The following is a 23,875-nucleotide window of genomic DNA, read 5'->3' as shown; positions in this document are numbered from 1 at the left end:
GGATGGTTTTTTTTTTTCAACATTTACTACAAACTCGAGCGTAATTTTGCTTTTCTCTCTTAAGATTTTCATCATCAACTTGCTTCTTATAAATTAATAGTTCTTAGTTTCATTCTCGTTTCTTTAAGATCGGACATTATTGTGGATTTGCTTTTGTTTTGCTTTGCTTACTTTAGGTTTTAGGTATTACTTTTCTTCGTTTCCGTTTATAGATAGTTACAGGTTTTGTTTGCTAGTTTGGATTTCTTTTACCATTTTTTTTTCTGGTTTTGTTTTAACATTTTTTACTTTACATTATTAAGTTTCGCTTCAGGCTTGTCGACACATCTTCTCATATACATATACAAAATGTTGAACAAAAAGTGTTTTCGGTAACAAACATTTTACAACTTACAAAAGTCCGCATGCGTTTCGGAATCAATAGTTAATACATGTTTTTTTTGAAAAAATAAAAAGTTCTTTTACACAAAAATTTGAGCGAGAGACTCTCGCACTTTATAACTGTCCTCCGTTTTTAATTACATTAGTTTCCACATTTTCAATTGGTTTTTTTCTCTGGCGGTTGTACTGGTGATTGCTGATTGATGAGGAGTGACGGAACGATAGGGCACACAGAGGGTTAACATTCACATAGATGGATGGGTCCTTCAGAGGAATCTGATCGGATTAATCTGTTGGGTGTGGTCCTGATGCTGGCTTGGTGCCATCCACTGATTTGGATCCGATTTCGGGTTCTCTGAGGTCTGCTCAGGTACGCTCTGTTCTAGATCTTTTCTTTATCATCGAGTTATGTGGGGCGCGGCTGTTCGTATTCTTGTGTTTAGGACTGCTTCGTATAAACTATAAATGTATCGTTATTCTTATTATTATCATTATTAGTAGGTTTTGCTTTTGTGTTTATCAAAGTAGAAAACTGTTTGGTGTGTGTTCTTGTTTGTTTGTTTGCTTCGTTCAAGTTGTGTGGCTCTGCTTTCTGTTCTGATCTGGTTGCTGCATTTGTTTAACTGGTTTTTTTAGTGTTTCGACTGCAACCTAATGCGTTGGACTCTGCAAGAATAACAAATATCTCGATTATTGACCATGATGGGGAGCCGGCTGGTTAGGACCGTTGGTTTTCATGCAGGATGCAGGCTTGCGGCTGAAGCGGAAACGGAAGCGGGTTGAAAAAGATGGAACATGCAGGAACATACATGCGGTACTCTCAGGTCTTGAAACAAAAGAAACGAAACAAAGCGAAACAGAATGGATGGAGGTCGATGATCAGGGGCCGAGACAAGCAACATAAAGAATTATCGCCTTACATTTAGAGTATGTGAAGCATAGGGTGTTTAGTTATCTTTGTTCTCTTGCTGGTTGGTTGGTTGTTGGTATTTGTTGGTTTAAAAATGAACAATTAGCATTACAAAATTCATATATCATCATATGCATACAGCTAGAAAAAAGAAAGAGAATAGGTGGCCATGATTAGAGGTTACAAGTCATGGGCGAGGGGGAACCCCAACTAAACGTGGGACGATAACAGTGTGAAATAATGGTGACGATCGAATGAAACTGTGATAGCTCAATCATTACCAAATCCCCTGGTGTCGATCTACTGATTGAATCAGAACAAAACAAGGCAATTTCAAAGGCTATAATGACCAAAAAACGGTGCTATTCAAGCGATAAAAATATGTGTGTTAGCATTGGCGAAAGCGCAGCGAACTAAGTTATAGATTATAGAACAGATTTCGTACTTCACATGGTCGATCCGGAAACTCTTGCTTGAATGTGCGCTCGATAACGTGATATCTGCAAAGGTAAACACAAGTGATTAGCAATCGTTGGACGCTATTTTCGGACGTGATCCACTTACTTGGACTGCAGGCCGCCTCCGGGTGGAAGACCTTCGATGTCGTCTCTGTTCTGCAGACACTTCAGCAGATCCACGTAGTGGGTTATCTTGCTAGACTCTATCTCGTCTGCAACAATATCAGAGAAAAATCAGTGGTTAGTTTCAGGTCGATTAACAGACACGATCTTAGCTTAAAAGACGTTTGTAAATAAATATTTATGTACATAAATGGTTCATAAAAAATACGAATTACATAGTTAAGCTACTTTGAATCAAATGCAATATACAGTTATGAACTCTGTTATAAAATATCAACTTAAACGGAATATCCCATCTCAAGCGATTTTTAAAAAGGGAATATAATAAAATTGATGCAGGTTGATGGGTAGAAAATGGTTATAAGTCTACCGTGTTGCGTAATAATTAAGTTTTCGAGGCTTTGCAACTTTGTAATGATATTGAACACATCAATTTTTGAAAAAAAAAGAAGTTTATCTGATTAAATCATAAATAAAAACATTGAAAATAGAATTCCTTAGCAAGGGAAGAAGTTGAATCTTTGCGAAAAACATTTTAAGTGATTTTGTTGTTTAATTTTTTCCATTATTTTATTGTGGCTGACTGGGGCATGCAATTTCGATTATCTTCTGGATTGTGTGGATCGCTTTTTACAATTAATACACAGATAGCAACTTATTGAAGGCGGGCGGGGCTCGGGTGTAGGCAAAACAAAATCAAACCAATCAATCGATAAGATAAACGATAACGAAATGACAAAGTGGCTTTCGAAAATTTACAAACTACAAAATTATAGACGTACCTTATGCTCACTCATCTTAAATTTGAATTGCTTTCTGTTTCTTGTTCTTGCATTGACATTTGGCCCATTTGGCTAATTCGCGCTTTGATTTGGCAATAGTATATTAGAAATTGGGGTTTTGTAGTACGAGGCGCGAACAACCATAAAACAACGACAGCGAATTGCTAAAAATTTTCCTTTTGCAAATTACTTTAGATAAACGTTATGCATTAGTTGAAACTGGCTCTTAAGAAATCAGGAAAAGTAATGAAATAAATAAATGATCTGTAGGGCTTTGTTTTCAAAATGAGTAAAAGTATAATTAAACAAAACTGATTTGCCGCTTTGTGAAGTGTGAATAGAATATGGAAAGAAGCAAATGAAAACCAAATGAGAACTGAAAACTGAATCCAATAGAACAGCAGACAAACACTTTTGCTTTGGTTTTCGAATCGTTCGTTAAGTTATATTTTTGACTTGCATCTGTGGTAATTCATTAATCACTACAAAACGTGTATGTTGGGATGTGGATTGTGTGTGTTTTACACTCTTGGCTGCATCACCAATTCGCCAAGGAACCCGTATACAACATTTCGGGGGAATTGCTTAGATTGTGTGGAATATGTTTGATCGTTTCGGGTAAAGTAATCGATTGCCTTCGACAGCAACAAGCACAACAGTTGGTGAGCATAAGGTTTACAATTCGGTTTTATTTAACCTAAGTATACGTATCATTCAAAACCCTTTGGCTAGTCTACTCTAGGCTAAGTAATTCGTCTGGACATTGAGTATTTGCCATCTTTGGTTAATTGCTTATATGTACTAGGTAATTTTGTTATTGGTTTAGCTACTACGACCTGTGGTGGGCAATGCATGCTCTAATTCTATTCACTAATTCACTAATTGTAAATCGTACGAATTGGACTAAAGTATTTGTCTATATCAACAAGGTCACGTCTGAAGCTCGGCCTCTGGATATCGGCCGAAATTCACTTTGGTGTTTCGAATACTGAAGTCTCGGAATTATTCCTCTCTAGTATTTATTGCTTTCTATACATAATCCATGTAATACGACTACAGTTCGTCTGAGCAGTTGCTAGTTAATAAAATATATGATTTCATTGCTTTGGTTTAAGGTTTCTGTCAGCTTTTCGGCTTATTTACAATCTATCTACAACGAATCTTCTTTGAAGATATCCTATCCGTTTTTGCTTAAAAAATAAGTGTTAATACGCTATTTCCTACGAGTTACATCAATTCCAAGTGTTTGTTTTGAGTGTCAATACCTGCGTACGTTAAATATTGCAATTTTGTTTGATTGATTTGCTTCGTGGCTAGTATCAAATGGGGTGTACGTATACGTAAATGTATATACAAACTGGCTGACGGGGTCGTTTAACTACTTAGTTCGGGCAGGTTCGTCGATAATTGTTATTATTTAGGTGTATATGTAAGTCTAAAGCTAAATGGGCTGGATTTTCGCATACATGGAACGCTTTTGGCAGTGGCTGTAGTATACACGGGCATGTATAAATAATACTATAACTCAGGCACACACACGGCAGAGGTTCCTCTGGTCAGCCACACGCACAGCCACCAGATATGACAAACTAACACGCTATATAGGTATTTGCTATGCATTAGCGATAGGATATTGGTAGTACGCCCACACACGCCCCCATTTACATATTTATACAGGCGGTACACGGTGAAAGCTCTCTAGAGGGGTACAACTAAATATACTCTGAAGGATAAATATTATAAGCCCTGACAATAAATGACTCAAATTATGTAATACACTTCAAAAGAACACTGTAACTGAAAGAATCTTAATAAACCGCTTTACCTATAAATATCCTTTTTAAGTTTCATAGGCATTTAAATACAACTAGTTGATATATCTCAATAGAGTTAAAAAGGAAACGTAAGCCAGAGTTAAATGATCAATTTAAATGGCCCTTAAACTGGAAATAAACCTTATTGCTATTAATAAATTTGTGAAATTAAAGGATCCGCCAGAGAGCCTTTACTGTACTACTGGTGGGTGTGTGCGGGGTCATTCTTGGCATTTGTTATGGCAATGGTTCGGTATTCGTTTTGATGTTGTTTTCGTTTCGGAACTACTATTGGAAGGAACTTTTTTTTCGGAATCAAATTTTGAACAAAGTCGGGCAAATACAACTCTAGAAGGTATTTGGGTCGGGGCTGTTGGCCATTAAAGGGCTCATGTAAAAAGTGCTCGTGGCACTCAAGGTACAACGTATACGTATTTCGGTTTGCTAAAGACACCGAGTCGGAGGAGACCACTACGCCATGGATCAACAGTTTACGATTAGTTATAAACAGAGTAGACGACTTAGACAACCTCTTGTGATCTTCTCGATTTGTTTCTCCAGCCGATGCTCAGCCTCTATCGCCTCCTCGGTGGGCTTCGGAGCTCCGGGGAAGGCAATGATGATGATGCTCATGTTATCGCGACTACCCTGCAGTTGAAAAATAATGTTAGAGCCTGGTAAGCATTAATTGAATCAATGACTAACCTTGTGCAGGCAAGTGTCCACCACCTGGTTGGCGATGCTCACTAGGTCGCTGGTCACCCGCATTCGCGAGTGGATGAAGCTGCACACGTCCTCGTTGGTCATCACATCCCAGATACCATCGCAGGCGAGCACCAGGAACTCATCGCTATCCTGACGGCTCTGGCAGAATATCTCCGGCTCCGGCGACACCAGCTGCTCGCACTGTCCCTTTTCCTTCACGTTCTTAAAGTCGTAATCCCCGAGAGCTCGCGATACGGCAAGGGTGCCATTTACGCGCTTTATCATAACACTGCCGCCGGCATTGTGGATGCGCTCCTTTTCCTCCGGCAGAATGGGTTTGTGGTCCTGCGTGGCGAACACCGGAACTCCCTGGCGGCACAAGACCGCCCTGGAATCCCCACAGTTGGCGATGTACACTTGCGTGAGGCTGACAAAGGCGCAGACGGCGGTGGTGCCGCCGCATTTCTCCGTCTCGTGGGTAAACTCCGGCAAGTCCCGCATCACCTCATCGATGCGCAGGAAGCCGGTGCGTATGCCCTTCACGTGGTCGCCCCCAATGAACTCCTCGGTGCTGACGATGCTGTCCAGAAGATGCTTGGCACAGTGCTCCGACACCTTGGCTCCGGCATGTCCATCGAAGACGGCAAAGAAGCTCCAGTCCTGCAGAACATCCCCCAGCCCGGCACGAGCGTAGTAGGCGTCCTCCATCTCGGACCGCCATCCCTGCATCGAGCTGACCCCGAAGAGCAGCTTGTTGCCCTCGCCCTGGTCATTGTGCTTGGCGGTTTTCGGCTTATCCAGGAATCCGCCCATGTCCACTGAACATGCTGTGTGCTGTGTGCCGGGCGGGTGCAATTCGTCCTCTCAGCCGGTGCCAAGGAATCTACGGATGGAGGATACAAGGGTGAGGGACCATTAAACGAATGCCAATCAATAAACAAAGCCTTGAACTTGACCTTTCTCGAATGGATACACAAAAATAAGGTTGTTAAATGTTTTTAGACAAGTAAATGACTGCTCCCTTTGCCTTTCATTATATCATACCATAAGAGAAATAATAGTTTGAACTTAATAAATTAAAGGCAATCTAAAAGACTGGATTTTTCCGGCATTAAAGGGAAGTGCGGGTCGCGGCTTTTTAATTAGATTTCATACAAATTTCCTCGGAAACTAAGTTGACTCATACTACTTTGATTTCAACCAAACATGAAATAATAATTTGAAATGTTCCGTGGAACTATTGACTTAAATGAGTCTTAGAATCTAGGAAGTCAAGATGGATAACTCTGCAATACAGATTCCGTATATATTTATCAGGATATTACCGGTATTGAGTCATAAAGCTGGACAAACTATATGAGAACCATCAGTTCTTAATAAGTTTATGATTTTGCAAGTCAATCAATTTTTATGAGATCTTATCCATTACTACTAATTATGGATTAAAAGGGTCGCTCGTCTTGAGATCTTATCCATTACTACTCCAGTTATACTTAATATGGATTAAAAGGCTCGCTCGTTTTGTGAATGTTATATTCTTTGGTAAAATTTTATAGAGGCTCATCTTTATACTAAATTTTTGAAGGACTATATAATGTAGTTCATATTAATAAACCGGTAAAAACATGGGAATTCTGAGTTTCGGTCAGCTGGCGCTACATAATTAATTTATGGTACGGACTTTATAGGGCTTCCTTGGCAAGTTTACGGTAATTTCTGAACAATAATTTCAAGCCGACTGCAAGGACACGAAAAACGGAAACAAAAGGGGCGGGGCGGAAGTCCTCGAGGCAGCGCGCCGCCCACGCTTTTCACCGTTATTTCCTATCTGCCCTTCGCTTCTTTTGCATTCCCTTTTGGCACATTGATTTATCAAGGACGCTCCTTCGTCCTTCCGCTTGGGTGACTAAATTTAGCACTCGAAAGTGGGTGTAAAACACAATTGAAGGAAAATCGGAAAAATTGCGCGCGGCAGCATCCACAAAAAATTGCCCATTCACAAAAAGAGACGAGAAATAAGAGCAAGTTGGCAGTCCCATTTTCACAAGAGCGGGGGGCCGGATGGCGGGGTAAATAAATCCGGAAAAATGTTGTTAATGAAAACGCACTCGCGATTTATGAACTTTGGCGCTGGGAAAACCTTCGTTCTCGTAATTTTCACCTCGCAAATTTTAAGTTTGATGGTCTGCTTCTTCTTCTTCTGCCTTGCTGCTCTTCTCTCCGCGTGCGACTGTGTGTGTGTGTGTGAGTGTGCGTCGGTGAGCTGCGTGCGTGTGCGTGTCTGCCGTAAGTAAAAGTTTAAGAACAAAAAAAAGTGTGTTTCTGGTTGTTTTTCATCGCCCCTCAGCGCTTTTTAGATTAACGAACCAGTCGCCCGCTATTTTACACTTTCGCACGATCCCGAGCTGCACTTTTAAGGCGGAAATGGAGTTTTTCTAATATTTTGATTAACAAAGTGATTAGTGTGACCGCGCCGGAAACGATAAAAAATACGATCCGGGCTGAAAATAAATACCACACTGTTCGCTTTGAGAAAATACCTATTGTATAACATTGAATACCGTACTTTATTTAAAAAATACTGGTCCATAATATTCAAAGAAATGGTAATGTACATCAAAAAATTAAAAGCGATGCCGAAGTCACTTTTCACAACACATATTTATTGATTTTGTACTGAGCACATTTTAATAATAACTACATATTTTTAGTTTCTCATCTTTAAATGTAAGTTACACTATGTGTAAAATACAGCTGGATTCACTGTAAGGTATGGCGCCTCTTGCGGCTTTTTCTTTGAGTAGAAAAGAGTACCCATTTTAACATATCGAACTGAGTCTGGACCCAAACCATAGTTTAAAATTTCTCAGAAATTAGAAGAATCAAGCGTTGCCACTGGCAAATTAAAGGAATTAAGCGTTGCCAGATGTTACGATGTATCAAAATCTAACAGCACTGTTAAGATGTATCAAAATCGAACAGAAATGTTAGAAAAATCTTAACATTTCTGTTAGAAAACGATGCATCTTAACATTTCATGAAGAGGAAGAACACATGGCGCATTGATTCAAAAATATTGAATTTTTTAGCTTTATAAAAGTGTAGGAACAGAGAATAACGAGAATGGATAATATAAAAATTAGGAGAAAAAAAGGGAGAGAAGGTAGCATGTTTTGCTGAACTGCGTTTAAATGTTTTGCAACTTCAATAGTCACATATTTTACAAAAACATTTGTTCCTTTCTTCGTTGCCGGTCGGTTAGTACCCTGCTGAAAAAGAAACTTCCCCACGCATCCCAAAAAAATTTAAAAGATGGTGTAATTTATTAGTATTTATAACCTTTGCCGAATCCATAACCAATGTTTGTATTATAGGAACGTGCAATAAGTTATGAATTAAAATTTTTAGATAAACATTTCATAGTATTTCAACTCTAAATAGTTAACAATGTTTTTTTAAATTGCCTATTTTAAGATAGTGTTAAATCATTATAGACAAACAAATTCTAAGAATTTCGTTGCTTTCATTGATACCACTTTATTGCGAACTCAAATTACTGGCATGATAATGGAGTATGAATGAAATTAAAACCGAGTGATGAGCACGAAATTATGAACATTGTCTTAAATATACAATATATACAATTAAATATATACAATTTAATAGAATTTATAAGCAAATTTTGGAATATTGTACTTAATTTTGGTTTCTATGGGACTGCAATGGAATGCAATTATAAATACAGTGGTCGGCATAAGTATTTTGACAAAATAAAAGTTAAGTATACTCATAACTTGAATATACTTCTTGTAAACTATAGGCATCAATGGAAAGGTAATTTCAATGCCGTTTGAATGATACAATACATTTCTTTACCCATTCAGTACTTATTGAAAAGGACGAATTTGTGTAAATCAACTTTGAAATTTAAAAAAAAAACTTTTTTCCTCGTCTTGAAAACTTAAATTTTTTGATGCAAAAAGTTTCTTCAAACAAAAACAATAGTAACTGCAAAAAGAATTTTTCAAAAATCATTTTTCTTATATTTTTTATGAATTTTTGAAAATGCTTAAAAACAGGCATTTGAGCCATATTTTTGTCTTTTTCATACAAATTTTTTCCGACATTGTCACCTTCAAAAAATCATAAAAAATATAAGCAAAATGATATTTGAAAAATTCTTTTTGCAGTTACTATTTTTTTTGTTTGAAGAAACTTTTTGCATCAAAAAATTTAAGTTTTCAAGACGAGGAAAAAAGTTTTTTTTAAAAATTTCAAAGTTGATTTACACAAATTCGTCCTTTTCAATAAGTACTGAATGGGTAAAGAAATGTATTGTATCATTCAAACGGCATTGAAATTACCTTTCCATTGATGCCTATAGTTTACAAGAAGTATATTCAAGTTATGAGTATACTTAACTTTTATTTTGTCAAAATACATATGCCGACCAGTGTAAATGAAATGACTAATTAAAAATAATCAGCCGATTCTAGAGAAAAGCCCATTCCGTTGGTAAGATTAAAATTCGAATGATAATTTATTTGCCTTAGATAACAAAAATAATAGACAAACAAGCCCACAAGCCACATAAAATCGTGAAATGTGATCTTTTTATTATGTTTAGACAAAGAAAATACTAATATATAACTATAAAATATTTTAAATAATATTTTTTCTGGGAAAGAAATGGAAAGTGGTGAGTTAATTTTTGGGGGTTTAACTGATATCAACTTCATGACGATCTTTCACGCGAAGCGTCATGATAATAAAGGCTGAATTAAAACTACACCCGATAATTGCAGGATCGTAAATCTCAGAAATCTATTTTTCGGGTGGCGAGGGAGGTATAAAAGGCAATTCTGGGTCTTCGGGCTCCACACTCTTGTCAGGTTCTTCAAGTGGTGAAAGTGAAAATGCTGTTTAAGGTTGTGGCTCTTTTCCTGGCCATTGGCGCCGTCTACGTAGCTTCGGTGCCCACTCCCGTGGAAATTGAGTCGGAGGGCTCGCTGGTGAACCTCCTGCTCAGTTCCCCGGCCATGCGATCGGGTGTCTTTAACGTTGAATGCGTGGACCACTACTCCCCGCTTCTCAAGGGGCACGTCGATAAGTACAACGAGGATTTCAACACCTGCAACTACAATTACGAGAACGCCTACACCCTGATCGATGGCAGTTTCGCTGACGCCCGGAACGTACTGTCCAATTCCGTCAAGGAAACCTGTGCTTCCCTGCTGGAGTGCGATGGCAAGTTCTTAAATTACGATGCCTTCGAGTGCCTGGCCCTTGGGGTAAGTGATCATAAAAAAAAACCAACTCTCATTTGACAATTTTGTTGTATTTGCACATTATATGAGGTTTCAAATCTCTTATAAGGGTGACAAAAAGTATGCAACATATAATGTGATCAGCAAAAAAAAAACGAAGCTCGGTTTAAGGGTACCTATTTAAAAGTTTGTTTGAAGCTTTATCGATTTTTGCAATACTCTATTTTATTTAAAACTTTTCATAATATTCTATCTCATTTAATGACAGGGACCTTCCGCATCTAAGGGACTGGAACAAGCTTCCTACCAGGCAGCTGATAACCAAACTAGCCTGCAGGGTAAAGTGTCTGCGATCCAAGCCACTCGTTCTACTTGCCATACGGAGGCCTACCGAACCTATAGCATCAATCACGGCGAGTGCTACTCGGATATGGTCTCCTGTCTAGGTGATCCTAACTGGGAAATTCCCACTACCAACTATGTGCTGTAAAAGTACAGCTAAAACTCAAATCCACTTTATATTTCTGTCTGTGTGGCTTCTAAAGCTACAAATAAAATCCGTTGATTGAACATTGTCTGGACATCGATATAATTTATACTATGAGATAAAAATTTTTTAACCGAAAGAACATAAAGTCAGCTGTCAGATTTATATTTATAATAAATTAAAAAGTTTCTTATATATCTATTATCAATTCTACATTTATATTCTTTATCAGTATATTATTTGGTATGTTTTTATCATTAGATTTAAGCGACACCTAATCGAGGTAACCAACATCTAATGGTTTTGGAAACAATTCTAATATATTTCCTTATAATTTTGCCAACCATTGAACCCGTTATTATCGGTAATTGAACATACCATACATTGATGTGTAATTAAAAAGATAGCGTAGAGCGGTTTGTTCTCCGTATAAATACTGGTTGGTTCAACCATTTCAGCTAAGTTATCTGGCCAAGATGTTCGTGAAACAATCAAAGATCCTGGTATTTTGCCTTTTCTTGGGCCTCTCGCTGGCGCTCAAATTGCATATTCCCATTAGACCGGACGCCCACATCCAGGAGCTGGAGATGGAGAGCAGGGAACTGGCTTCAACTCACTCGGATTTCTCCACCAGTTGCTTCTTGTTCTACAAACCCATTTTGGCCAATGTTGCAGAAGAGTTCGAGATCAACTATGGGGCCTGCATTTTGGCCTTTGACAATTCCACGGCCTTGGTCAATGCAAAGTATTCACAGGATCGCGAGAATATCTTGAGATCTGCCAGTATCGGTTGCTCGTATCCTAGTAGCAATTGCCAGGTGTGGACCTTTGAGCAACAGACCCTAGACACCGTGGTCTCCCGCCTCGAATGCGCCTCCATCAATTCTGGGGATAGCTCCAAAACCTTCTACGGCATTTCGGCAAATGCCACGGAGATCGCACTCAAGATCAAGGAGGAATACCGTGTTCTAGACAGCCAAATGTTGACTTGCACGAATGATGCCCAGCGAGCTTATGTGGAGGACACGGCCGACACTTATGAAAGGTTGAATCACTGCCTCCAGTACGGAACATTCGAAACAACTTTTAAGAACGCTGCAATCACCACAACAACCTGTATGCCCACGACAACAACAACAGCCAAAGTATAGGAGAGTATAAAAATGTACATATTATAAAGAGTTCAATAAAGAAAAATCAGGCAATCTAATGTTTGCGTTTTACTGAATGTTATTCAGTGTTATTTGAAAAGTTGTAAAATAGTCTCGAAAGGAGTTTTCTGATGTACAAAAGCCAAAATGGCATAAAAAAGGTCTGGTTTCTATTTACTTGTTTCAAAACTTATTCAGGGATTGATCCTTGATTTAGACATAACGCATTTTTCAGTTATTTAATTCAACAAACAAACCAAGTGAGAGCATAGACGAAAGTAAGACTCATTAAATATTTTCTACAGAAATGGCATTAAAAACAAGTAATTACTGCGCCTCTTCATATCACATTTTCGTTAATTCCAGATTTAATTGGTAAGTTGGGTGTTACCTAGAAATCTCTTTGGGCGAAATTCGGGGCAAACTTGAATTGATGCTTTCATCAGAATTTCGCCCGAAGAAATTGAGGTTCTGTATTGCTCCCGATTACACAGATTTTAGGCAGTCATTTTTGCACCATTGTAGATTTAATAGTACGGCAAATGTATTTTATGGTATGATTCTTTATTTTGCACCATCAATTTAAACATGTTAAAAATGTAGAAAAAAGTCGTCTGCCTGAATGAGGTCTACCTCACAAAGATTTTGTAAAAATTAAATTATTTTCAAACACAACCAACTGAGTAAGGAATTCATGTTTTAAAATTTTTAAATCTCATCACCTATCAACAGTTTAGTTTTTAAAATATTTGTTTTAGGATTATTGTTATAATATTTATGGAAATGATCGGTTATTTCACGGTCATAAATATTTAAAGTCGTGTACCCAATTAAACAATGAATGGAAATGTCTATAACCTTTTTAAGACAATGTCATATAAAAACATATATCTTAAATCATCAAAAAATTTATAAGTATGGTAACAAGTCTGGAGCCCTTCTATTCTCAGTACTCAAACTTAAAAAGCAGATTCTAGAACCAAAATCCTTGACTCCCAAAAACTTGTTTAATGGAATCTTTTGCTTCGAAAAGTTGTTACTTGCTGTTACTGCTAACGAGATTTCCAAGAACTAATTTCCGAACAATGTATTTCACCATGCTCGCAGATAAATAACAAATTATTTATAAATTACCAAAAATCGATACAAAAGAATATTGGAACTTGACACTTCCTATAACAAGAGGCAATTAGGACCGATAAAGATAAGAAGCTCGGATAAAAGATATAAAAGCGTTGTGTTTAATATCCAAGCTATCCAGTAATAAGTTGAAACTGAGACTTTTAGCAATGTTCTCCAGAGCATCTTTGTTGGCAGTGGTACTTGCTTTTGGCCTGGTTTCTGGCCTAAGCATTACTCTCAAGTTGAGTCCCTCGAAGCTGAGGTTGCCCACCAACAAGAAAGTCCTTGGTCTTCAGCATCAGACCGAAGTCCTGGCTGCTCAAAATCCTGTTAGTTCGAAGTCCTGCTTCGACTACTACATCCCCGTTCTCAACAGTGTGACAATCCAGTACGAGGTGGCCTATGCCCAGTGCCAAAAGAACTATGACACCGCCAGTGAACTGGTGCTCAAGTCCTGGAACAGCACTCTTTATGGCATCCAGGCGGCTGGGGATAGCGGCTGCACAACCTTCTTCGACTGCTCCTCGATTGTGGACTACGTCCAGGCCTTTGAGTGCTTCGCCGACGTGGTAAGTTGGCCTAAACTATACCTAACTATAATTCTAAGATGTATAATAATCTGCAATTTTCAAATTCTATAGTGAAACTAGAACTAGAATATTATACGCTATACTATATCATTTTAAAACTTGGTATATTATTTGTAGGGAGCTGAGCAAGCAAAGACCATGTACCAAGTGTCGGCGAATGCCACCGAAGCCGGCTCGAGCATCAAAATCCACCTCCAGACTTTGGACACACAGCAGGAGAGCTGCAACAATAATGCTGATAGGAGTTACGTGGAGAACACCGCCTACACCTACGAGGGACTAAACCAATGCCTCTCTGGAGCATCTATTCCAGAGGATTCCCCAGCAGATTGGTATACTACCACTAGATACAATTAAAAAAAGAAAAAACTATGGAAAGAAATAAAAAATAAATTAGATTATGCCCGAAACCACCATGGATTAACATTGTTTCACCAAAACAGAGTCGCATCAGCATTAAAGATGATTTGGAAATAATAATAATAATATATTTGTCATTTATAGCATATTCACTTCCAAACAGAGTTTACATTTCTCTTTATAATTTATAACATAAATTGTAGTAAAATAGACCGAAGAAAGATCTATATTTTATTCCTTTTCGAAACTCCAACTTGGACCACCCGAATTTCGGTGCCATATCAGTGCCGCAACCGAAACTATCCAGCTAATTTCTTTTATGTCCGCATTTAACGACAGTCCCACAGAGTTTCACCAGTTTTCCCACAGTTGGAGAGAGATGTTCGACGATATCGGGGCATCTATCAATGGTGGCTATCCACCTATCCATCCTTTGACCTGTCCACACCCAACAAAAAAAATGTGATGATCGAGGGACCTGTGGCGGTACAGGTATACGGAAATCAGTTCGCATCTTGTCTTGACCTGCGATATACTTGTAGACACATTCCTTTTGAGGGACTGCCGACACACCCAGACTTTGTTCACAAATTTTGCGCTTAATTAATTGTGAAATATTGGCTGGAAAATCAATTGCAATTGTCAATTGCGAGTTGGCCCGCCACAATTGAGTTGTAATCGCAATGGCCAAGTAGGCGTCGAAGGATCGTCGAACTCTGGGTTTTTTTGTGGAGCTGGTTTTCGGCCGACGTTGCGGGGACTGTGACTACAATTGCCAGTCATGTCTTCATAAATTTCATTGAATTGAACCGCCGCTCGGAGTCGGAGTCGGAGCTTGGAATCGGACTCCTCAACATGCGCCAAAAACACACAAAAAAAGGGGGGCCAGGGGGCTAGGATATACTCGTACCTATTCCGACTATTTCATCTTTTGCCGACGGCGTACGGCTCATGTTGTATGTAGCCTTAAATTGAATCGTTACAAATTTTGTTGCTCGTTATAGCAAGCGTTTTATTGCCCAACCAGTTTCGGCCGCCATGCAAAGCAGTCGTACTCAGGAACCCGGGGATCTCGGTCCTGAGATTATGATCACCGAACTAAACCGAACCGAACTGAACTGAGCTGCACCGAGCACGCCCCCTCCAGGAAAACGGTAGCCCCGGGTTCTACGGGCCCAGCGTTTAATAACTTCATTAAATGCCCTTTGACATTTATGCCAGACACACTTATTTATGTGGCACTATCATCTCGACGGATCGGTACAGGTAGCCAGGCATCCCTGGAACCCTATAAATTACATAATCATCAGATAGTGAAACTGTTTACAAGCCGAGACTCGAGACAGGCACACCCACAGTAGCCGCACGATAGAAAAAAAAGGTCATCATCATATTCCTATTCCAATTGAATAGTTTACTTCTTTTTTATTCGGAATTCTTGTGTTTTTTATGTGGCAGCCGCGGTTCAAAGCTAATTGCTCTAATTTCTAGCTAAGACATTTTTGTGGCTGCCCCCTGAGCCATAAATATTGTCGATCGGAGATCAGTGATCAGTGATCGCAGCTTGCGCCCGCCGATTTTTATCAGGAGTCAGGCCAGAAAGTCTGCTCTCCGAATTTGTCGTCGGCCCTTTGGCCAAAACAATGGCCATTTGAATTCGAGTTGGCTCAGGGCCGGCGGCCGAAAAGCCCAAGATTTATTACGCCCAATGCCCTACAATCCGGCGGGACATTGCCCTGGGACGCCTTATCTCGCACAATCCCAGAGACTCAACTATACAGATACTATACAATGTATATATTGCGAAAGCTCGTGGAAACGGTTGCCTACAATCATAATCTGGAATGTGATAATACAAGCAACTCGTAATTGATCGAGTAATTGTTCCGAAATCTTGTTCTTGCTTTCTTGATTAATATAAAACTGACAAGAGATCGGGAAGTAATTATTAACATTGATAATATCTTTTATTGATGGTATATTAATTCGTATTTTCATTATTATTTTGAGTTCCAAAGTTTTTCTTATTTACCTAATCATTTCTGCACTGGCAATTACTTTAGAAAATCCCTTAAATATTATTTTGAAACACCTTAACAATATTTAAATGCATTAATATAAATCTATTATTGTAATGAACTTATAAATATTTTCTTAGAGTGTTCCAAAGTCGACATAAGAAACCCCTTTTTTGCCTTCGATCTGCCGCTGTGATTTTTGCGTATTCCGTCCGAATCCGAGTCCCCCTGAAATCCGAAATCCAGAAAGTGATCGATATGCGGCGGTCAGTCGACAGAACTTGGTTATTCGCTATCGTGGCCATTGTGGCTGCTTGGAGCACAAAATTATTATGTATCTCGGAGCGATTAACAGACGCAATTCAATTTTATTGCGCCAGATCATTATCGGAGCGCGGATTGGACCTTTTTGTTTGGCTGTCGTTGCTGAGGCCGAAAACTGTACGACAACAAATCATTAGATCATGATCACGATCATAACAAAATCATAATAAAATCGAAAACGTAGAAGAAACTCCAGCGAGGCGATCCGAGCCGTCGATCTTGGATCAAAGGCGGTCCGAAATTAACATCGAGGCGCGAAGAGAAACTTTCCTTTCGCCGGACGATGCCAATGATTTCACCCAGTGCCACATATTGGCCAATGCCACAGCAAAGGAGAACGCGACATTGCTAGAAATGCACTGAGAAAAAATGTAGTTTTAAATTAAAAAATAGATTGTCTTCATACGCGCAAAATTTTTCAGAAAGTCATAAATTGTATTTAATATCGTTAGAATGAAAAAATATAAATATATATGTATTCATTTTTAAAATATACGCAAATTCTCTTGATATTTTGACTTGCTATAGTTTTGAAATCAATAAGGAATCCGTACAGTTTATTATCAATTAAAATATACTTGTGCGTAAAGTAAAGTTTGTGAAATGCAAAAATATTTTATTTATTTTAAGAGATACAAAAAATGAAGAAATCAAAAATCTAATATAGAACACCTTTTTTTTCTCCCAGTGCAACCTCATCATCGTCATCTACCAACGAAATGGAGACGTGTCATTGCGGGTGGCTTTGGCAATTAGACAACAAGTGCCTGGATGGTAATAAATAGCGGCGGCTAGTTCAAAAGCCCGATCCACTAATCAGCTGGCCAAATGGCCAGAAAGCCAGAAGGAAAACCCGTTGGGGAGGTGTGAAAATCGTTTACCGATCGCCGAGAACAACAACGCGGCCATAATGGGCTGCAGTGGAGCGGAGCTTAGCAAATAAATTAATCAAAAGGAAATCGACGTCGAACGCAAACGAGTTACCCACCGTTGACCGCTAATTCACATATGATTTATTTTATAAATTAGGCAGCCCACTCGGAGATCAAAGCCACCATCGCACTTAGCTCCATTGGCTTGTCAAACAGTCTTCTCCTGTTTTTCTTTTCTTTTTCAAAATTTTTTTTTTGTTTTTTTGATCGCACCGCCTTAAGACAAAGCACTTCGGAAGCGGCTTCTGAAACCAGAAAACCCGAAAAAAGACGATCGAAACGGTTAAATTTGTTTGTGCAGCGGCAGCGTTTGGTAATGAAACGCTAAGTGGCCAACAGTTGTTTAACCAAGGGCCTATTTACCAATCCGCCGGACTCGCCTGACAAATTGTTTGGCCCTCCGCTGGCTGGATTGCCCATTTTTAAGCTGGTTTTAAATAATAAAAGCCAAGGGTTAAATGCCAAAGTACTGGTCGTAATTCCTTACCCTCACTCCCCAACTCCCTGCTTATCAATTTAAGAATACAACTTTATCGCTTAATCCCCGACTTTTCCAATTACGGCACTGAGAATATGTTTGCTTTGAAATTGATTTGACTTGCACCCCTTATAAGGGGGGTGTTAACCACCCGTAGCCAGAAAAAGGCGGCAGCTCTCTGTTTATCCCATTCGTTCCACCCCTCGGCACAATGCGCTATGATATATGTAATTTTGATAACGAGAGCATTTAGCCCAAAAAGGGTGGAATGAGGGAGCAGTGTTGTGTTCTAAAAAATTCAAAAAGTAGCTAATACGGGCATTTAAAACAAGGAAACTAGCTAAAAATATGGACATAGACAAAAAAATGAAATTAAAAATATTTTTCAAAAATATTTTAAAGGGTTTGTAAAACATCTAAAAGTGCTTTGAAATATAATACATTTTAAAAAAGAAATAACACTTATAACACTAATGTAATTTACTGATTAAAATACAAATTCATGAAGAAATAATCATAGATTAATAAACAATAAATAAATAAAAATAATAAAGAGTTCCAGCACTAAGACTTTTAAAAATTTCATAGGACAGCTAGAAAAAGGCCAATTTGACAGTTCTGAGTAGGAAGAGCTCCCTTGGATGCTCTTGTAATTTGCCCGTCTAACAAGTCTCCGGACCAAATCCCAAGAACCCACAAGCCACCCTCGCTTCTCCGGTTTCCCCCAGTGGTGGCTGCCACGTCCTCATCCTCATTCCCAACCTCATCCTCCTGCCTAACCGACTCCAATGCTCTGTTCTGCTGGCTGTCGACGCATATTAATCCAATTATCATGCACTGTGCACGGAATCACTTAATCGTTTCGAAATGCGGAAGACCAGAGGAAAGGGAGTTACACCAAAATGGTTACATTTGGACAACACAGTTTGAATAATTCCGGTTTAGTTGCATTTAGTCACTGCCCGCTGATTATGATTGATGCAAACTGGGTAACTGTCGCTCTGTGACAGCGCCTAAATTGGTTCTAAATTTATTAATAATATCGGGATTGCTGAGGTTTGGAAAAGTTTTGGTGGTGAAGTATAAAACTATTGTGTGGGCGTTCGGGACGTGCTCAAAATTGGCTATATTGCTTATAATTCAAAAAATTTCGAATACAATTGTTTCGGGAGAATATTGTACGGATGGTAAGATCATCCCTAAAATATGGCAAGGGTTCTGAGTTCTTCAGACCTGTATCCAGAACTTCCTGATTCCACAACTTGAGATATTCGATCCCGATAAAACTTTGTGAGATTGTGACTAAATTCTTTAATATTATACATTGAAAGTTATATTTTAAGCGAGGGTAAGATTTTTACCCATTTTCATATTCGGATTTTCCGTATTTCCAATGGATTTCAGTATCAGACCCCAAAAACTGCACTTCTAGATTCCATAACTTGAGTTATTGGATCCCGATTTAGACGAGGGATACCTCTTTGAGTTTGTGGTGAAATTCTCTAATGATCTACATCACAATGGTTCCTTAAGTCCAGGGTCAAAATTTTAACCCATTTTCCTGTTCGGTTTTTCCGTATTTCCAATGGATTTCAGTATCAGACCCCAAAAACTGCACTTCTACATTCCATAACTTGAGTTATTGGATCCCGATTTAGACGAGGGATACCTCTTTGAGTTTAAGGTGAAATTTACTAATGACCTACATTTAAATGGTTCTTTTAATCGAGGGTCAAAATTTTAACCCATTTTCATGTTCGATTTTTTCGTATTCCCAATGGATTGCAGTATCAGACCCCAAAAACTGCACTTCTGGATTTCATAACTTGAGTTATTGGATTCCGATTTAGACGTGGGATACCTCTTTGAGTTTGTGGTGAAATTCTCTAATGATCTACATTTAAATTGCACTTATAATAGAGGGTCAAAATTTTAGCCCATTTCCATGCTCTTTTTTTCCGTATTTCCAATGGATTTTAGTATCAGACCCCAAAGACTGCACTTCTACATTCCATAACTTGAGTTATTGGATCCCGATTTAGACGAGGGATACCTCTTTGAGTTTGAGGTGAAATTTACCAATGACCTTCATTAAAATGGTTCTTTTAATCGAGGGTCAAAATTTTAACCCATTTTCATGTTCGATTTTTTCGTACTCCCAATGGATTGCAGTATCAGACCCCAAAAACTGCACTTCTAAATTCCATAACTACAGTTATTGGATTCAGATTTGGACGTGGGATACCTCTTTGAGTTTGTGGTGAAATTCTCTAATGATCTACATTAAAATGGTTCTTTTTATCGAGGGTCAAAATTTTAACCCATTTCCATGTTCGGTTTTTCCGTATTTCCCATGGATTTCAGTATGAGAGCCCAAAAACTGCACTTCTAGATTCCATAACTTGAGTTATTGGATCCCGATTCAGATGTGGAATACCTCTTTAAGTAAGTGCTGGAATTCTGTAATAATCCACATTAAAATTAGACTTTTTATTGAGGGTTAAAGACTTAACCCATATACTTCATTATTTAATGAAGACAAAATAGGGGTAAAATCTCTAAACTACAACTAAAAAAAACAGCTAGTATACACTTAAATGTATGCCAATTTTTATTCCCCAAGTTCGGTGATACGCATAAATACGGGTCAGCACCTGAAAAATAGTTCAGCAAATCAAAGCTTAATTTTTTAATTATTTCTCCTCGAGAATTCAGTTGACCTGTGACAGACTCAGAATATATTGCTTCCACTATCCCACGAGCCTTAAGCGAGAGCGAAACAATTTGATTTAATTAAAAAATTATGGGATTACATACATTAATGCTTGTCAAGCAATATATATGCAAATTTCCCACACACACACTAAGGGCGGGGGGAAAATGGGAAAAGAGGATGACAGGGAGCAGACTGCGGCGAGTGTCGCATATTAAAGAATATTTTATTTGCTTTTATTACACAGCACGCCCAGTTTCACCCTGGTCGAAGGCCAGTTTTCCCGCCCACTTTTCCCTTCCACTTTTCCCCCGCCGCCCACTTTTCCACCGGAAACTTGCAGCGCAGACTCTGATGATATGGAACAAAACTGAGAAAAAATGGCAACGTTTTTGGGGAAGGAGACGCCAAGGACCAAGGAAAACCCAGACGAAGGCGGAGGCTGAGAATCTAATAAATTGTGGCACTGTCACTTGGCTTAGTGAAGGATAACTGGCCACACGCCCGGCGAGGACAAACAACAACAACAACAATGTTACTGGGCTGCATGGCTCATCAAAAATTCATAACGCGCCACGTAATAAAAATTATTCAAATTTTTCGCAGGGTGGTGGCGTGGGTTTCGCTTTGGGTTCGCAGAGTCAACTAAATTGCGGTGATGTTTCATAAGGATGGCTGGCAAAAGGCACCCGACAAACGCAGAAAAAGGACAAATCACACCCTCGATTATGATGCGCACAGTAGCACACACCTAAATTTGTGTACAGTAGCGGTAGAGATGTTAGGTGTAGATCTTACAAAATATAATAACAAAATTTTACACTTCTTATTGTTATTTTATTTAAATTTTTACATTTATATTTATTTAATAAAAATAATAAATAAATATTTATTTTATGTTTTCATCTGGAAGATTATTATCAATAGTTTTCTTAAGTTTACATACATAAACTTAATCTGCTACTACAAATTCAATTAAAATATTAAAAAAAGATGTATAAATATTTATTTTCTAGGATCAATATTAAACAAAAAATACAACTCCATATACAGTAAATGACACTAAAAGTTTTTTAAATATTTTGGATAAAATAAAAGCAATTCTTTCTGATAAGTTATATAACTTTTGATTGTATTCTTGTAACTGCTGCTGTAAAAATATCCCAAATCACAAAAGGAAGGCCGAGGTATACAAGGATATATTCATGGGTCGTGTGGCCAAACGGAAATTGAATGATTTTGCGCAACAGTCGCGGAAGTTGCTACTTTATAGTCATTTAGTGGTTGGTCGTCGGACAATGCATCACGGGCTTATCACATGGCCGTACCTTCCTCCTCCCGCTGTCACAAGCGGATTATGGCCAAAAACCACAGGCGTCGGCAGAGGGGAGGGGAACGGGAATGATGCTTAAAAATTTTACAGAAATCGAAACCTGGCTAGGATGTCCGATAACAAAATAAAAGTGCCGCAGGGACGACAATGACAGCCATGTCGCTTCCCAGGCGTCGACGCTGTTTCCGCCGGAAGTGTAATTTGATACTTTTACAGCTCCGCACGAGCATCGCATTGCTTATCGAAAAGGGTTCGTAATGCCTGCGATTCTACTTCGAGGCACGCTAATTTCTGCAATTGACTTTTAAACCTGGCGAATGGCGAACGGCGGATGGCAACGGCGCCTGTCAGACCTGCAGAACGCACATAACGAGCTCCTTTTTTGTGCATTTCAATTCAATTTCCTCTCGCATGCGAAATTGCACACTGGCGCGGAAGAGGGTCGATGAGGGCCTAGACCTGGAGACCAGGAGCCCGGCTGAATGGATGCCATGACAGCAGGGCAAATACCTGGCCCAGATACAGTAGACACTGTCAAGGAAAGGAGATATTCAATTGGCCATGGGGCTAGTTATGGTATCTTGTATTTATCTAGGAAATACAATTGTAACCTCATTGTAAAATAAAATTGTTTAACCCTTTTTAGATTTAAATATACTTTTTAGCTTAAACTCAAAAATATATCTAAGTCATTTTTTAAAATTTCTATGTTTTTGATTCTATAACAGTTCCATTCCTAAGTTATTGAATTAAATAATGAATTATAGACCAATTTTTAATTTAAAGTTTTTTCTAAGAACTTGTTTGTTTCTTTTTTAATATTGTTTTCCTTAGAAATGTTATTAACAGTTTAATTTTATTGGGATAATAAAGTTTTGATTTTTAAAGTACAAAACACTAAACATGGAATTTATTATTAAGAAATCTTCCAAATTATATGATTTGATTTTTAAAATACAAAACAGTAAGTATGGAATTTATTATTACGAATTCTTCCAGCTTATATAATTTGATACTTCCAATATGGACTTATTTTATAAAATATAACTTCCTGCCTCAGGAAACTTGATATTTTCTGAAGCAGCGCCCACTGTATGTGGTGTACTTGCATATTCGCAATTTCGTTGGCCAGTTTCCATGGCCTGTTTTTGGCCATTGAATGAGTGGCTTTGGCTCCGTGGCCAACTGAGAGCCCCCAGTCCCTCTAGTCCCCGATCGGTCGTCTATATTTCTGTGGTGATGTCCGTGAGTGAGTGAACTGTCACAATTGACGTGGGGCGTATAAATTTTACATTTAACGAAAACGTAATCGAATTGAGCGAGCTGTATATGGCGCGGCCAAAAAAAAGAAGAGGCGAAATATAAGAAAACCAGAGGGATCGGCGGAGTCGAGAGGAGCAGCCAGTTAGCCAAGTTGGCTTTTAGCCCCGTCTCTTTCTCGAACGGCATACCCCTCTCTTTCGCTCTCCATGCGGATTATGAAGACATCAGGCGAGGCGCATGGCAATTTGTGGGACGCCACAAAAAAAAAGAGGGGATTTCGGAGGTGGACTATGCCAATTTGATGGCAGCATGCACAGAATGCATTCATCAGGCCAAGATTGTTAGCCATCGATGGGGTCTGCTGGGGATTTGCGATTGGATATCGGACTTTCAGCATTCCCAGGCTCACATTATTAACTGCACGGATGCGTGTAATGGGCCACCTTGGAAAATAATATAATGGCAACGCGATCCCATTTAAATCCAGGTTACAGGCTACAGTTACAGCTACAGCCACCTGGGGACACATTTGGCCAACGTTTTTCAATCAGCATAAAAATTTATCAAATCAAATTCAAATACCTGCTCCCGAAATGCAAAGTAGTAGCGCTAAAAGGAATAAAAATCGCATGACAATCAAATGCCACCCCAAATGCCGAGTGAA

The 23,875-nt window shown here is 38.7% G+C and overlaps 3 protein-coding genes across 5 annotated transcripts; 2 read left to right on the top strand and 1 right to left on the bottom strand.

The window, feature by feature from the left end:
* Nucleotides 1-6: 6 nt before the first annotated feature.
* On the bottom strand, nt 7-7,659 carry LOC119563058 (protein phosphatase 1B). 3 transcript variants are annotated; one of them, XR_005222096.1, is made up of 8 exons: nt 7,541-7,643; nt 7,335-7,454; nt 5,174-6,056; nt 4,999-5,116; nt 1,856-1,961; nt 1,737-1,791; nt 1,302-1,432; nt 7-1,047 (listed from the first exon to the last, which is right to left on the bottom strand). XR_005222096.1 is itself a non-coding variant. In XM_037876273.1 (6 exons), the coding sequence occupies exons 2-6, from the start codon at nt 5,984-5,986 to the stop codon at nt 1,033-1,035; spliced, it is 1,107 nt and encodes a 368-aa protein (XP_037732201.1). In that variant the 5' UTR covers nt 5,987-6,056; nt 7,335-7,659; the 3' UTR covers nt 7-1,032. The 3 variants fall into 3 exon arrangements, 1 of the variants encoding a protein (XP_037732201.1); XR_005222097.1 differs by lacking the exons at nt 7,335-7,454; nt 7,541-7,643 and adding an exon at nt 6,130-6,146; XM_037876273.1 differs by lacking the exon at nt 1,302-1,432 and having other exon boundaries at nt 7,335-7,659.
* A 2,415-nt stretch (nt 7,660-10,074) lies between these two features.
* On the top strand, nt 10,075-10,930 carry LOC119563329. Its single transcript, XM_037876673.1, has 2 exons — nt 10,075-10,464; nt 10,709-10,930. Exons 1-2 carry the CDS (start codon nt 10,090-10,092, stop codon nt 10,928-10,930), a joined length of 597 nt encoding a protein of 198 aa, XP_037732601.1. The 5' UTR covers nt 10,075-10,089.
* A 473-nt stretch (nt 10,931-11,403) lies between these two features.
* On the top strand, nt 11,404-15,272 carry LOC119553373. Its single transcript, XM_037863728.1, has 3 exons — nt 11,404-11,955; nt 13,908-14,122; nt 15,155-15,272. The coding sequence occupies exons 1-3, from the start codon at nt 11,404-11,406 to the stop codon at nt 15,270-15,272; spliced, it is 885 nt and encodes a 294-aa protein (XP_037719656.1).
* The last annotated feature ends 8,603 nt before the right edge of the window (nt 15,273-23,875 follow it).

This window comes from Drosophila subpulchrella, chromosome 3R, assembly GCF_014743375.2.
Source record: "Drosophila subpulchrella strain 33 F10 #4 breed RU33 chromosome 3R, RU_Dsub_v1.1 Primary Assembly, whole genome shotgun sequence".
Classification (NCBI taxonomy): Eukaryota; Metazoa; Arthropoda; class Insecta; order Diptera; family Drosophilidae; genus Drosophila; species Drosophila subpulchrella.
Note: the sequence above shows the minus strand (reverse complement) of the source record. Positions and strands in the feature narration are given on the sequence as shown.